Here is a 16805-nt window from a genome sequence, read left to right as displayed (position 1 = left end):
GCGGTCGTTTCAGACAAAGGGGGGCAGAGAAGGCTGCTCCAAGGAGGTAGTTTTAGCAGAGGCCTGACTGAGACGGGCAGTCTGTTTATTTTAAAAAATTGAAAGCTTCCTCACCATATTACTATTTTTGTATACTGCAGTGAGTTGCATGGAGTCCTCTAAAAATCCAAGAGGAATGAAAAACAGGCTGTTCTTTCCATATTAAAGATAAGCTGCTCAAGAAAGACAACAAAAGGGTTAAATCCAGCTGTCCCAAGAGAGGGACAGTGAGGCTGTCCGAACCCACTGTTTCTGGCTGATGAGGGCTCCCAGCTGAGGACCAGGGACCAGCCCATGGAGCTGTCTGACCCTGTGGGTGCCAGAGGGCCCTCCCAGGCTCCTACAGCCAGGGCAGCTCTGCCCCTCCTTTCCACAGCTCCCCTAGGAAGTAGAATGTTTTCGGTCTTAGAGGAAATGCGCTCCAATGTCTAACATTGGAAGGTGATGTGTATAATGTCTGTAAAGGTGTGTACAAAGGGAATGTCTAATGTTTGTACAAGTGTGTACAAAGAAAGAAAGCCTTCTCGAATAGTTCACTGTTAAACAGACCAAGTTGGGTGACTGGTCACCATCAAACTGTGTTGGTGGAGCCACGACAGTTTTGAATATTAAGCTGTAATGATTTGGCCGCTGACTAAGGGGCAGTAACTAGTGAAAGCCAGCTCAGCATTCAGGCACCCAAACTGCAGTTTTAGAAAATGCACCATTCTTATATTTTCAAAGCTGACAATCCCAGGAAGGACTTTCTTCTCATCCATTTCTAGCAAACCATGGAAAAAGCACTCCTGTGGCAGCTTCGTAAGAATAGGTATAGGGGCACCTGGGTGGCTCAGTCAGTTGAGCGTCCGACTTCGGCTCAGGTCATGATCTCACAGTCCGTGAGTTCAAGCCCCGCGTCGGGGCTCTGCGCTGACAGCTCAGAGCCTGGAGCCTGTTTCGGATTCTGTGTCTCCCTCTCTCTGCCCCTTCCCCACTCATGCTCTGTCTCTCTCTGTCTCTCAAAAATGAATAAATGTTAAACAATTTTTTTTTTTTAAAAGAATAGGTACAGTTAGTCCTCAACAAAAAGGGTCAATATATACCCTTGCTAACAGACTCTCCTTCTTGAGTACAGAGTCTATGACCATACCTGCAATCTCTCATTTCACTTTTCAGTTTCCACATCCATCTCTTCCTCTCCCTTCTCTCTTAACATTTTACCCTAATTATCTTATATCAACAAAGGAACCTTACAGAATATAAGCCGACTCCTCCAACATGCCTTTCATGCAAACATTCATAAAGCCACAACAAAACCAACCAACCAACAACCCAAATTACTGAAGCCTGCAAACTTCAGTCAGTAATGCGAACTCTAAACATCTGCTGTAGATGAACAGATATGCAACTACATATAGATGGTCCCAGAAATAGCTAATGAGGTAAATTACAGGATTTTCAACTACAACAGGTAGAAAGGAAAGGAAAAGAAAGGAAAATGAATTGCAGTGTATTTCCTTTGAAGAGCTTCAGCCATGGGCATTGCTGTTATGAGTAAATCAGGAGAATCCATTTTAAAGCTGAGGCTGCCGCAAGTTTGTGCCCAGCAACGGCTTTGTACGCAATAACCTACAATCTAATTAACTTGGAAATAAATTATCCAATCTAAATTGCATTTAGTTCTTTCTATAAACAGCCCAATAAATTTCCTAACTTCCTTCCTGCTATAAAAATGTCCCTGCCCTTGGACAACTTGAAACAGCACAGATAACCTGTAATTTTAGAATCATTACAGAAAAAAGTTGGTGCTCTCTATAATTAATGTTGTACTTGATTTTTTAAATTTTATTTATTTTTTTTTAGAGAGAAAGAGAAAGCATGAGTGGGGGAGTGGGGAGGGGAGGAGAGGGCAAGAGGGAGGGAGGGAGGGAGGGAGGGAGGGAGGGAATCCTGAGCAGGCTCTGCACTCAGCTGCAGAGCCTGATGTAGGGCTTAATCCACTGACCCTGGGATCATGACCTGAGCCACAATCAAGAGTTGGTTATTCAACCGACTGAGCCACCCAGGCACCCTGTTGTACTTGATTTTTAGTAACACCATTACTTTACTTTGTATTATTGAGGCAATTTTTTTCAGTGGTTTAAACAGATCCTCAAATGAAAAAACGAATAATTTATTAAAATTCTGAGACACTATATGGATATTTTTCCCCAAAGGATGATCAGCTAAGCTCCCTTCCTATCTCTGAGCCCCAAACAGTTAAAATTCAAGACCTATGTTAGTTTCACAGTTGTATGTTACAGTTGGTGAGAACTTCTACACTGGTTGAGGCCGTTGAGCGTCTACCATATTCCAGGCATTTCAAAGAAATGAAGAAAATGTGGTCTTTGACTTCAAGAAGGTAAGACAAGTAGACAGAAAAGCGTAATAAATATCAGAAGTATCAAACATCCCAGGGGGATGCTTCATGGAGAAGAGGGGTTGCAGCTGTTGGGCAGATTTACATAAGGATGTGACCGTGCTGGCGTTAAGGATGGTTTCCCCCAGCTGAGATGGCAGGGAGGGCAATCCTTGTGGAAGGAACAGAATACCAGCAGGAGGGGTGCCCTGAGTCAGACTGAAGAGTGGACAACACTGAATATACTGGGAGTGTGTTTCATTACTTCAATTCACAAATAAGTTTTTTAATAACTGTAAAAGCCTTATTAACTTAGAAAGAGCTGGAAATGCCCATCCTCTCCTACCTGTCAGGGTAGGGATAAAAGTCAGCATGACATCTGAGTGAGAAGGCACATAGCCTCCTGGTTCAAACTATCAGCAGAAAGCACTAAAAAGAGCATATGTTGACAACTGTCCGTCCATCAATCCACCAAGCAAATATTTACTGAGCACCTACTATGTTCCAGACAGCGCACCTGCAGTTTCAGTTTTGTTAAGATGAAAATGTTCAGAGATTGGTTGCGCAATAACGTAATACAATTAACAATACTGAACTATACGCTTAAAAATGATTAAGACTGCAAATTCTATTATGTGTGTTTTTCCACAACCAAAAAAAGAGAGCTATATTTAAATAATCAATGTCTGCATCTAATTGCAAATTTCCCCGAATCTGGTATACCTGCCTCTTTGAGCTGGGTAAGGTTAGAAAAGAAGTCTCTAGTTTATTATTGCCCCCGTCAATCATCAACTCACTCTCAGACCTGTCTCCACTACACCCCACTAAGAATTTCATCCTCCACGAGAGCTGATCCAAATCAGAAATGAAGTGGTCTACAGATCTCTGGGAAATAAAAACAAATAGAAAAGGGCTACCTCTCTTTCCCAAAGATCTTTAAGCTTTCTTACTTACTGTTTAACAGTCATTTAGCTAAGATGCAGAAGTACATTACTGGCATAGAAAACATAACATCAGAGTGAATAAATGAAGATTCAGCGCATACTTCTGTAAGTGCTAATTTCTGCCTGACGATAAATACCAGCTCCCTCTGCTTACTCACTGTCCACTCTTTTCAGTGGGGGATGTAATAAAGTATTTTGGTTAAAGGCAAAAACATGTTTCTCCCTTATTTCTTCTGGCTTACACTCCATAATTTAATTAAGGTCAACGAAAGATTAAAATCTGTCGAAGATAATTATAGGAACTATAGCCACCTCACAGTATTTAATGGAGCCCGGAGAGCATACTAACACAGTGGCGTTACAATGAAGGTCTGACACACATCCTTACTTGCACAAGCGTGTCCAGGGTGAAGATGTGCTCCCCGCGGACATTGTAGAACTTGACCATGGCACTCTTCAGAAGAGGGCCATTGGGGAGGTCACCGAGCTGGGTCTGCCGTTCCATGCCAGAGACGGCCAGGAGGTCTCCCTGCGTGCACCACTGGGCCACCACCTCTGAAATCACAAAGAAGACAGTCAGCATGAGGATGTGACCCTCCCTGAACCTTCACTGAAGTAGTTTAGAAAACAGAGCAAATACAATGGCAGCTCTTACCCTTTCTCTCACGAAGACAATAGCTACCCATTTCTCTGAAGACAGTACAGACTCTATTTAAACAGGTGTCTATCACATAGATGGGGAGCACAGCTCCCTGACACACAGCTGTATGAGGCCAAACCACGTGACGAAGCCGGCATGTTAAATACCTAACTTCAACACCGGCATTACCGTCGAGGGATGTGCAGAAATCTGAGGGAGCAGGTAAGATCATTAATCCCATGACTCTCCATCTGCTGCTTGTGTCCCTGCCCTCAGAGATGATTCTAAGAGTATACAAATGCAAAAAGTAAGTCAAGAGCAAATTCTAAGTTTATATTCATTTGATTTCTGTGCACCACTGGGCAGATAAAGTTCACATAAAGGACTTATCTGCATATGAAGGCCTTGACTTTTATTCCACATTGGGATGTTATGAGGGCTTAGAAAAGAAGATAAATACTTCTGTTGGATGGCGTGTTGTCAGAAACTGTCAGAAATTTTCACCCTGGAGATGTGATGCCCACCTACCAAGCCACTCGGTACCTATAAAAATGGCTATGAAAGGGTTGGTCAAATCCCAACGTGGCAATTTACTTATTCTGGCTGGTAAAACAAGCTAATAGTACTAATAAGATTTAGAGCATAGTTCTTCTCCATCAAGGCCCCAGAACCCTATCTGGCTCATACAGAGAGCACTGATATCCAGAACTCAGAGGCCTGAGAGAGGCTGGACGGAGCTGACGGTGCCCTGTCACGACAGGACGTGTCTCAGAGCCGGGACCAGATGCCAGCAGGGCCTGGGCTCCATCAGGTCACAAACCATCACAGCACCTTGCTCTTATTCACACGCGGTGCCGACTCTGATGTTAGTAACAGCACATTCTGAGGTCACCAGTGCTTGGTGACTTCCTTTGAAGACCAGACTGTGGTCCCAGGACAAGATGGCTCCCTGGACCCAGGGAAGCGAGAGCCAGCCCATCAGGTGAGCCACCGACAGGAACTAGAGACAGAGGTAGCAGAGGGCTGAGTGAACCCAGCTACAAACACAGAACGAAAAATCTCTACAATCTGAGTCAGTGAAAGCATCAATAAAAGGAGCTTCCCCCCCCCACCTTTTCTTATAAAAGGATATGAATAAGGACAAGTACAAACCAGGAAATGAAAAATAAGTTAAAAGCATCATCCAAATATCCTGGTGAGTAAGATCTCAAAAAAGATGAGAGGGGGGAAGGCTTGAGGATTTGTGCACGTATTTCACTGTGCTCGGGTATCCAAAGGGCTCAGGTGCTCTGGTGAGAAGCCGGCCATGACAATGAAACTGAAATGACCTTCTCTGGATGACAGTTTTGGCAACACAAGGAAGTCAAGAGGAAGAGCCACTAATGCTGACAGGTAAAGGTGACACAAGCAGAGCCTGCGGTTGTTTAGGATGGCAGCGTCCCTGCAACTGCATAAACGAAGAGGACAGCACCCAATTCCTGCGGTTCTGCCGCTAACCTGCTTTGGTCAGGTGGTGAGTGACGAACCCGCACCGTTCTTCTTGCTATTGTTTTAGTAAGATTCTTTGAACTTGCCCCTCAGAAAAGTGGGCTGCTGCTGGGCTGCTGTCCCCGTAGGGGCTGGCACAGACACACAGTCCGCTCAGACACTGCTCGGCGACCAGAGGCTCTGCTCCCCACACGGGCGCCCGGGCCCGGGGAGCAGGAGTCCGCGCAGCCACAAAGCAGACGCCCTGGGAGCTCGTCCCCGCAGTCACCAAGTCATACTGAGACAGCCGTGGTCTCCACAGCCAAGTCATTGCTTAAAAGAGAACAAGTTCTGCAGGAGTAACACCACTTCTTGTTCCGACGATGACACGACCAGCAGCATCAAGGGCCTGAGCCAGTCCTGATGCACATGATGGGCAGGCGCTCACCAGGGGAGGCCAGCTTACCCCAGAAAACCCCATCACAAGGAATTCAGGAGTGGGAGTAAGAAAGAAAAACCACGGACTGTTCAGTGGCAACCAGAGCTGTGTGAGTACCTCCACAGGGGCTGAATCCCCAGGGTGGGACTGTAAAATCCTCATAAATTACTACAAAATCAAAGAAAAATCACATATTTATTCACTTTCTAGATTTCACTTCCATAAAGAAGGAAACAGAAGCCTAGATGTGGTCAGGACAGAAACTTTCCTGTCCCAGGAAGTTTTTATAAGTTTATATTAGAATAGAAAATAATCCCCAATGCCTTTGCCCGATCTTTTAGTAATAATTTCACAGTTTCTAAGCCTCTAAAAATTTGTGTCAAAATATAAGCCAGAAGGAAGGAACTAAATGCTTTATTCAGTAAGCCTCTTTTCACTTTTCCTGAAGCTCTCAGCAGAGTCTCTAAGGATGTGGGGAGTTCCAAGGCACAAAAGAGGCCCATCCTCCTAAAGCACTGATTTTCCTTGATTTTTTAAAAGTAATCTCTATGCTGAACATGGGGCTCGAACCCATGACCCTGATATCAAGAGTCATATGCTCTACTGGCTGACCCAGCGAGGCGCCCTGCTCTTGATGATTTTGAAGTGTCTGTGGATTTTTGGTCTCTTAAACATTTTATACACAAAAAAATTAGCAGAGTCACACAATTCTACTTTAGCTAGACAATCTTATGGATCTTTCTTGGTAAGAGCCGGAAGAGTCAAAATTTGACTTGTAGTGTGCGGTGAGAAAATTTGGTCCTTTTATATTAACAAGAGCCCCTTGTGTGGAGTTAGTGCTGGGTCAAAAACAGGCAGCCAAGTATTCGTGGAGAAAGAATAGCGCTCTTACCAAACACCACATGTACTTGAGCTGCTGGTTGGAAGCCTGAGTGAGGTTCACGGGGGCCTTTGTCTCTTGGATGCCCACGTTAATGATTCATCTATTAGTCATTAGATACATGTGTACTTGTGTGTGTACACGTGGATTTTGTGTTGAGAAAGAGAAAATGAGCATGTGCACAAAGGAGAAACAAATTAAGTAGCAAAGTGTGTGATGGTAAAATACCATGTACTTTTTTTCTTTAATAACAGTGCTTCTGTGAACATATGGAGGACTGAACAACACCGGCGTGTATTCAGTGAGGACGATGGATCCAACCTCTATCAGCACAGACTGCAGGAGCAGACAGCACCACTGACTGGAACCACTCTCCTTCAAAACCCGCTCTTGACTTTCACCAGTATGGTGCAATGAAGTGACAAAAAGAGGAAATTCTGTAAAACAAAGAAACCCTAGGAGTTTAAATTCTTTGATTTTAAGACAAATGTGGGTGAAAGGAGCAGTGCCTTTGAGAGCCTGCTTTACTGCAACGGATGAAGTGTCTAGGTCAGAGTTTCTGAGCGCACCACTGAATTGTTTTTTCCTTGAAGGGTAAGAGAATATGCTACCTCAAAATACGCCACACCGGCATATAAAAACTATTTTGAGCTGAAGGCAACTGAGAAACAGCAGATACAAAAAAAGCTCTCTCTTTTCCCCTATTTGCCTAAAAGCAGGGTGTAAATTTGTGCAGGCACTTGCCCACTCTGCCCCCTGACCAGGAAGGACAGAAGCTAATCACTGGAGACAACTCTGGACCCTCATCAGCCCACACACAGCTCCAGAAGAATTTACATGACAAACTTCAGGAACTGGCCGTTATCTTCCATTAGTCCTCCCTGTTTACCTTCCCACAATCTGCTACCCTAGAAACTTTAAGTCCTTTCCCTTTGTCTTGTCACTTTTCCAAAAACGTTCTGTTCTGCTGTTAATATGCAATATAAGCCCAAGCTCTACCCACCCATTTGAGTTACTCATCTCTGAAAGCTTCCACAGCTAAATGCAATGCATGTGTTAATAAACTTGTTTCTTTTTCTCTAGTCAACCTGTCTTTGGTCAGTGTAATTGATAGGGTCCCAGTCGGAAAACCTAAGATCTGTAGGGGGAAAACAGTCTTTCTTCCCCTACATTCTCAATGAAAAGTACAGTAACTACAAAAGGTAAAAACCCCAAATAAGGTGTACTAATTTATGGTTCACTATGTGATAAAGAGAAGTCCCCTAAGTTGGGATACTTAGCAGATTCTTCTTTAAGGCAGAATCTCCTCAGCAAACATCTGCAAAACAAAATCACCCACCACCCTATGAATCTGCAATCAAAACACAGTGTAACAGGTGGCGGAGAAGAGGGTGATCACAGGGACTGTGAGCTATCTGCCATTCTGTGTTCTTTGGCGACAACATAAATTACAATGTTGGTGATAAAGCAGAAAATATCATGAGTCATGTTTCTTCACTGGAGAAGCTCTCTGATGATATTTCTTTGAGACAGTAACAGAGAAAGACTAACCCATTTCAGTCCACCCTATATGACAATTGACTGACCTGTCCACCACAGGACAGATGACCATGGACGGAGCAAGTTGCCACACGCCACCTTGGCAGATTCTGGCGATCTCTTCCTAGTATTTACCCCATGAAGTCGTGGACAAAAAACAAAACAAAACAAAACAAAACAAAACAAAACAAAACAACCTGCTGCCGTTGATAGCACATGTAAGACTGAGTCCTCATAATATTCTGAAACCAAGACAGAAAAAGAAACTGCCTACATCCAGCGCCGATCAGATGACATCAGCTCACTTAAATTTCACCTAACTTCCTGCAATTAAGACGACTCCGTGCAAAAGCATGTCCCCCCATGAAAGTGTGAAAGATATAGATTAGATTTAGATTTCTAGTCAGGCAATGGGAAGAATGCTAAATTTGCCTGTATTTTTAACATGAAACTCAAGTCAAAAACTTTCACACTTGGGAAGGCCACCCAGGGTCACCTTCACAAGCCACCTCATATGTGTTCCTAACCTTCCACCACAGGCTTGGTGGGGATGTGTCAGAAGTGCTGCTCCAGTGCAATCTAGTTTGACAGACAGAAAACAAAACAACACATTCAAGGAATTAAAAAAAGTTTCCACAGGTAAGCAAGATGACAAAGATTCTGAAAAATTTGCCATATGAGAAATACAAGGGAACTGACTGGTAAATATGTTAATTTCAGTCCTGATGAGACACGTGTCAGAGAACAAAGTTCAGGGCTCCAGGACTAGAGGCAGGTTCTGAGGAATTAATAAACTTAGTTGAAGGTTTAAAAGTAGAATTTCTGAAGAAGAAAAGAAGAGCCTGGACAACCAAATATATGTGAGAATTTATGATGACCACCCCTGCATGTTAGCTCCACAAAGGTCAGAACACTCAGAAAAGAACTTGCAGAAAAGACCAAGGAATGTAAGTTCATCATCATCATCATACACACACAGAAGCATTTACTCAGCTTCTAAAGGAGCCTATTCGTGGTATAAAGAGGGACTTCTACATAGTTCACGTCCCTCAGGAGTTTAGGCTAAATAATTCCTCGCAATTATAGATCTGAAACAGCAAAATGGGATACCCACAAAAAGGAGAACTTGTAAGAATATTCTATAGTTTTAAAATGGAATCAAGAAGTGCTTAGGGGCAGGCAGACAGGTATGATGCACTCCAATCAACAGTTAAGTATACGGACTTGAGTCTCCATTATCATCCCTGCGATCCCTGAGTAATTCAGACAGGAAGCACATGACACAACTCTCTGGTCTGAGGCAAGTTCTGAGTGACAGTAGTAACTTGAACTGCACATTCTGGTTTACCCCTGGTCTTCCATTCGGATTATAGCAGGTCCCTTGCACTTTGAGACCAAAGGCAATCCAGGGACTTCTACACCGTACCATTTAATCCTGAAGAGACAGAACTGTTTTTCCAAAGAACTCATCAGGGTCACAATGCGAGTAAATATTCTTGAATTGCAAAATTCAGAACATGCCAAATGCCTACGGACAGCGATTTTCTTGTGAGAGAACACATTTCATAACATCTGTCAGGGAAGTCAGCATTTGGCGGTTGCTGTTTACATCAATGCCTCAGTCCTGCAGCTGCGGGGACTTTACCGCACAACCATCGGTGTCTTAATACGCCTCAAAGTAACAGGGGCTTCTGTGAAACTGCCGTGCTGGGTCTGCTGCCCCAGGAACGGCAGGTGCTTAGGTCCAATACTGTACTGACATCATATGTTAGCCAGAGGCAAACACATACACCCAAGAGAGGGTTACTCGTCGTAGTAGGTAAAGACAGAAAGGCAAAGACTGTCAGGAATCCCTCCTCAAGATAAGCCTAGGTGTCAACTTGTCACATAAGCAGAGGAGCAAAAGGAAGTGGCCTTCATTAACACACTCCATTAAGCCTACGGACGGGCGGGAATGGATAAGTACTGGGTGCGGGACACCCACCGGAAGGCAAACGCACACAGCGCTGATGTGTGGGCTTGGGGTCACGTGCAGCCTTCTGTACCTTTCAGCCCTGAGCGGATGACAGTAGGAGACAAGTCGTCGTAGTTGTTCATTAAGCTGATGTCCCCCGAGGTGAAGCTGACGGTGAGCAGCGGCTTGATGTTCTGCACTGGGATGGGATACGCTGCTGGACCATCTGCCGGGACAAAAGTGCTGAGTAAAAAGGAGGCAAGGCACACATGACCCAAATCTAGGACACACTGCTGCAGTCTGGCAGAGGGCTTTAACAACTGCCTGACACTGCAGACCAGACTCTGGACTGGGATGTCACTGAGTAAGGCAACACTGTACATAGCACTCAGGAACTACGTGGGGCTGTCAGGAAGAGCGCCACCGGGGAACCCTGGAATGAGAAGCAGGACGGGAACAGACGGCCCTGGAGGCACCAGGTGGGGCTCCTTGGGCTCTGCGGTATGGTGATGAGAACACATGTGAAGATTATTAACTCATGTGTTAATGCGTCATGTTTCTAATGATGTGTAAACATAAATTATTTTAACGTCACATAACACGTAAGGATGGTGGAAAGAAGGATGAAAACAATTTCTTAATCTTGGTCCAACGTACAGAGAAAAGTTGCTTTTCAACACTAATGCCCTTTCATTGGACATTATAGGAAATAGGGAGCCACAGCAGCCACAACGAGTAAGTTTTTACCGTAAGAGACTCCAAACCTGGAGAGAAAGCCAAGGTTGGCTGTGGCTCATAAACAATTCTGCTGCATCTGCAGTGCACAGCCAGTATAAAGAAAATTCCGCTCTGTAAGTTCAAGGAGTACTCATGGATGCTAAGGAAGAACTGTGATGGGTCATGTTCTGGATTCTTCCACATGCTGCTTCAAAAGTAAAAGTCAGTCCCTCCCACAGGCCAAGATAAATGAGGGCTCTTTCAGAAGGCCCCCTGCAGGCTTCATACCCACGCTGGGTTCATCCCTGGGAGCCATCCGGAGTGGGCTGGCCTGACATCCGCACACTCGCCCCACCTCAGCCCTGCCTGTGGAGGATCCTCAGGTATTACTTTCCTCTGCTTCACTTTCAGATGCTGTACGTACCTACCTCTGTGCTCAAATCCCCTAGGCCACCAAGAAAAACCCAGCTCTATGTGAAAGGCAAATCCCAGTCATCCTCCAAATTGCCGCATGTCTCTGAGAAGGGAAATGTGTTAGAGCAGCAGCCGGGGTCTTAATTCTATCCTTGGACTCATTCTGAACCTGCTTTGTAACTTGCTCTCTAGATCTTGTTTTTTTCCCATAATACATGGGGCTAAGTGAACCTGCAGTCAATCTAGTAAAGTTCTGTTTTAAAAGTGGGCTGACAAGTATCCAACCTTGTATAACACGGACTTTATTACTATGAGGCTGGAGAAATAGTCAATACTTCACTCAGGTTGGGGCCCTACTAGGAAAGGGTATGTTTATGTCTCAGATGGAAGTACATTCTCCTTCCCCCAACCCCATGCACCCTGAAACACTACCCCCAACAGATCTAAAGTTTCTTTCATGTGGGGCGCCTGGGTGGCTCAGTCAGTTAAGCAAACAACTTCGGCTCAGGTCATGATCTCATGCTTGTGAGTTCGAGTCCCATGTCAGGCTCTCTGCTGGCAGCTCAGAGCCTGGAGTCTGCTTCAGATTCTGTGTCTTCCCCTCTCTCTGCCCCTCCCATGTTCATGTTCTGTCTCTCAACAATAAATAAACGTTAAAAAAAATTGCTAAAGTTTCCTTCATGTGAAAATGGTCGTCTCCTTAAACAAACGACTGAATGAATGTGTGAATGTCTCTGGGAAGCATCATGTCTTATATCCTGTCTGGGACAAAATGAGAGCATTCCAAGTACCAATGGGGGTAGATGCCGATGGGGGACACAGTTAAAGATCTATTCCCCGGACCAGCAGCTCACAGGATGAATGTGCCCACAGTCACCGGAGAGGGGAGCAGTGCGAGGACAGAAGTCCTGCAGCAGTATGACCGAGTCTGATCTCCTACTATTTCACAATGTATTTTTCCTTTAAAAAAAAAAAAAAAAAAAAAAGAGGAATGGGGTACTAGGGAAGTGCCATGGTCCTGAGTAGGCCAATGACGAATGCTGCTGTTGGTGACGGCCAGCATCAACATCAAAGGTTTCTGGCTTTTTGTGTGTGTATGTGGGAGGTGTGTCTGTCACATGTGTGGGAGATAAAATGCACTGCAAAAGTGAAGGAGGCTGGAGTCTGAAATCATCCCCACCAAGAGTCTGAAACCTTTCCTTAGGTCCAAATATTAAAAAACTAGACGCCAATTAATCTAAACTGACATTGCTGTGAGACTTACAGGGGAAGACAAGTTCTTCTGAACTGAGAAAAGCAAGTTTCCCCCCAAAAGACAGAAGAGGGGCATGGACAGCAGCCCCATGTACTGGCCTGCATTACAGGCAAAACTAATCCTTTTCTCACACAACTAAAGCTACAGGTTTTAATGACATTAGGGATTTGAAACACCACAGATTAAGTTATAGTAATAGCACAGCATTTCTCATCTCCAGCTCTCTTTATTCTTGCTAAGCAGCTAAGCCCCACAACTCCCTAGGGACATGAAAAGGGTCATTTCATGTCTAGCGAAACCTAAGCCAATGGAGCTTCATCCACCTGTGCAGTGATTCTGAGAAAAGGGATGGCAGAGGGAAGACAGCCGAATCAAGACCAGACGTCAGGCTGCCCTGCCTTGTGCTTCACCGGAGCTCTTCCCAGTGGGTCAGGGCGCTGCACCTGTGGTGGACTTCACCCTCCTCCTCCGGCTTCCTACCTTGGGGTGGGGAGTAGTCGTCTGAGTCCGTGTCGCTCTCGCTGCTGTCCTCCACCAGGAAGGCGGGGCAGTTCCAGGACATGCTGAGGATGCCGTCGGACTCGTGCAGGAGCACATGGGCCAGCATCCTGCCGTGGCAGTCCATGACGATCACCTGCCCGTCGGCCGTGCCAAACAGCACCTGCAACCAAGGACGGGAACCCTTGACGGACCGGGAGAAAGGACTGCGGTTTCTGGCAAAACTCATCACCTTAACTTGTTAAGATGTACAAAATATATTTAGGACTCAAAAAACAGAGCAGTTAAGTAGCTGAGGCGATACACAAAGCATTAAGTACCAGAAACTTAGCTGGCTATTAACTTGCAAGCATTTTAGTCCTCTAATACTGAAATGTGACTAATGGCAAAATAAACACATTTGTTATGGAGTATGGATATTTACAAATACCAGCAAAATCACTGTCTTTTTGCTGTTTTTGTTTTTTGCATGTTTTATTCTTTTGGTTGGAGAAAGAGGGTTAGGAAGAGGGTAATATTTATTTTTCTTGAATGAAAAAAAGCAGCAGCGGAGGTTTGGTAAGAATTTCTCAAATTGAGAAGAAAAACTTCCGGTGTATGTTTGACCAAAGAGAAAATATATTTGGTTATATAAGCAGGTTATCTAACCACATTTGGAAAAGATGCTCCTGAAATAGTTTGTCTAATGTTTTATTTGACTAAGAGGAACAGTCTTTTGTATTAATCATTAATGTTATAATGTATTAACAGTATTAACACATTCACTGAGTGCTTACTTTGTGCTAAGCACTATATTAAGAGCTTTACCCCACATATTGTCAAACTAATCCTGGGAGTTAAGTACCAGCACTGTTGATAGAGAGCTCAGATGGGCCTGACACCCTCACTTCACCTGGTCTGGGGTGCACACGCAGGAATGTGCTGGGGGTGCAGGCAAGTGCATGGGCAGAGCTGAAGCACAGGCAGGGCAGAGGAGAGGTTAGCCCCCCTTCATCGGAGCAACAGAGGCACCATCTCACAGCTGCTGGAAGCCCCCTGACATGAGCTGTGTCTTCTAGCTGGATGACCGACCGCACGGGAAGCAGGACCTCCAGGGGGAGTACACCATGTTCTCTTCTGTTTTGTGTGGTGGTAGTTTCTGCATCCGTTGGCATTTAAAACTTTGTATCTTTTGTGTTTAATGAGATCCTTGTGTCCATCAGCAACTGATCAGGAGAAGCATGCAAAGTCTTTCCATCTTACAGATGCAGAAACAACCTGAGAGGTCAAGTTAGTTGACAAGGCCATTAGGTGATCAGACCACCCGGCTCTCTTACTGGAAAGACTAGGATTTACACAGAGGGAAAGTTATTTAGGGTGTGTTAGGTCCTTGCCTCCTTTTGCCATTAAGATTTTGACATTAAGCTCCTTGGGGGCAAAGACTGTCCACAGCTATCTCCCTGGCACCTAACAACTTTGGGTACAGAGGGCACTTAATAATATTTATTATTAAATAAAGTCAGTGACCATCAAAAGGCATTTTTAATTTTTAGTACATAAATCCTGACTATTAAGATAGATTAATTGCAGGGGAAGATATATTTCATTTAAGTAGTAAAACACTCACAGAATTTACAGAGCTGTTTTAGAATAAATCAACTGTCCATCAAACATTTCTTTAGAAATGCCTGGGTGGCTTAGTCAGTTGAACATCCGACTTCAGCTCAGGTCATGATCTCACGGTTTGGGAGTTTGAGCCCCACATTGGGCTTGCTACAATCTGTGCAGAGCCCACTTTGGATTCTTTGCCTCCCTCTTTCTCTGTCCCTCCCCGGCTCACACTCTCTTAAAAATAAACATTAAAAAAATATTCCTTTAAACATGTCTGTATTTTAATGAATGAAAATTTTAAAAAAGGCTCAAACCGTTTTCTCCAGGGGCAATAAGGAATCTATTACTGCACTGGGCTTAAATAAAAAACACACAAACTACTAGGAATACAATAAAACACTTTAGAAGAAGCTGAGTTTTTGGCTAGCAATGGAGAAAACTAGTATCTGCTGGCACGTCTGCAAAGCCCTCGTGCAGCACCGGCACAGGGATCAAGACACTGGGGGTGGTCAGACCTGCTAAAGCCCTGGAAGAGGCACCTGCTGAATGAGCTTGGTAGGCAGTTTTCAATGGTGATAAATATGGAATGTGACTTCTTGTAGCTTTAACTGAGATGCAAATTTATGTATTTCCAAGGAAAAAGATGTGTGGGAACCTATCAGGCCAATATCATGGGTGATGTCCCCAGGAAGCAGGCTGTTTTTGTCCCCCTTCCCACATTCTCCTTAATTTGCTCACGTATGTTTTGAAGAGCAGCCATGCCTTGGTGCTGGGTGAAGGGGTTATTTGATATAATTTATGACTTCTGTTTCTAATAAAGATAGCTCATTGGCAGGCCACAGCCAGCAGCAGTTACTTTTCACAAGTACCCAGAATTAATATGTACCAATCCCAAACAAGTTTCCACCCCTGCTCTTATGGGTTCATATTACCCTGGTCTTCCACTGGTGCAATCATCACTATTTTCATACCTTTCTGTGCAATATTTCACTTCTGACTCCCATGCTAGACTGTAAGCTTTTCAGGGCATGGCCCATATGTGCTCTGCTCACTACTATCTCCCCAGGGACTGTCATAGTTGATGTCACATGGCAGTAAGTATTTGTGAAGGGAGGGAGGAAATGCCTCTGCATTGAAGGATATTTTGAGCAATGCTCACATTTTCCCATTTTAGAGAAGAACAGATACCAGACAATAGAATAGACATCTAATTTCTGAATAGAGGATGGGTGACTTAGTGAGGCATCAGTGTTCAACATTACACTAAAGCCAGCCCCCGAATTCCCTGCCATGAATCAATTCCAACTATAGCTCTCCTGGGAAGATAACGCACTATTAAGATCAGAGAGAAGGAAAAAAGCAGCACTAACAGTCTAGTTGTCAAGCGGTGATGGAGGAAGTTACTCTGTTTGGGAAGAAGTATGTCACAGATAACTCGAGAACACTGATACAACATGAAATCAGATTTTTAAAAAATCTCTTCTATTTCAAGTTCTTTTCATGCCTAAACACTTCCAATGAGACAAAGCTTATGTGAGCAAAGGCCTGTAAGAGAATAAGCCAGAGAAGTCTAATAATAATGAATACACAAACAGGCACATGCGTCAATCTCTGCTTCTACTTCCTAATTCTGGTGCTTTAGATAGGTTGGTGCTGGCTCCTCCTTCCCAGCTGTGTCTCTTCTTCTAAGCTTGGTCCTGGGCAGTCTTCCCTCTCTAGGAGATCACAGTTGTGTTCATGGCTTCAAAGATCCTGTCCAAGGCTGGCTCGTGCTCAAGCCTCTCCCCTAAGCTCCAGACTCCCGCATCAGACTGACTACCTGCCATCTTACACCTGGATGTGCAAAAGGCCCTTCAGAACCAACATGTCCCAGATGAAATGCATGACTTCATCCTTTCCCCAACCTACACACACACACACACACACACACACACACACACACACACACACAGACACACACACACACACACAGAGCCAGGTCCTCCCGCAGCAAAGACTGTGGCTTGTGTTTTATCTCCAATGTCTAGTACAGTGTCTGGTATAGAACAGGTG

At 44.5% G+C, this 16805-nt stretch overlaps 1 protein-coding gene across 6 annotated transcripts in view; it reads right to left on the bottom strand.

The window, feature by feature from the left end:
• Positions 1-16805, bottom strand: part of TULP4 (TUB like protein 4) — a 260270-nt gene that overhangs the window by 46027 nt on the left and 197438 nt on the right. For all 6 annotated transcript variants that reach the window (XR_007152147.1, XR_007152148.1, XM_047858551.1 and 3 more), the window contains 3 exons: positions 13146-13326; positions 10371-10505; positions 3749-3915 (listed from right to left, as the gene is read on the bottom strand). Coding sequence is in view for 4 of the 6 variants with exons in the window: in XM_047858551.1 (XP_047714507.1) it covers positions 3749-3915; positions 10371-10505; positions 13146-13326 (483 nt within the window). In the remaining 2 variants the exon portion in view is untranslated. The remainder of the gene's footprint in view (positions 1-3748; positions 3916-10370; positions 10506-13145; positions 13327-16805) is intronic.

The sequence above is a fragment of the Prionailurus viverrinus genome, chromosome B2 (genome assembly GCF_022837055.1).
Source record: "Prionailurus viverrinus isolate Anna chromosome B2, UM_Priviv_1.0, whole genome shotgun sequence".
NCBI classification, from domain to species: domain Eukaryota; kingdom Metazoa; phylum Chordata; class Mammalia; order Carnivora; family Felidae; genus Prionailurus; species Prionailurus viverrinus.
Note: the sequence above shows the minus strand (reverse complement) of the source record. Positions and strands in the feature narration are given on the sequence as shown.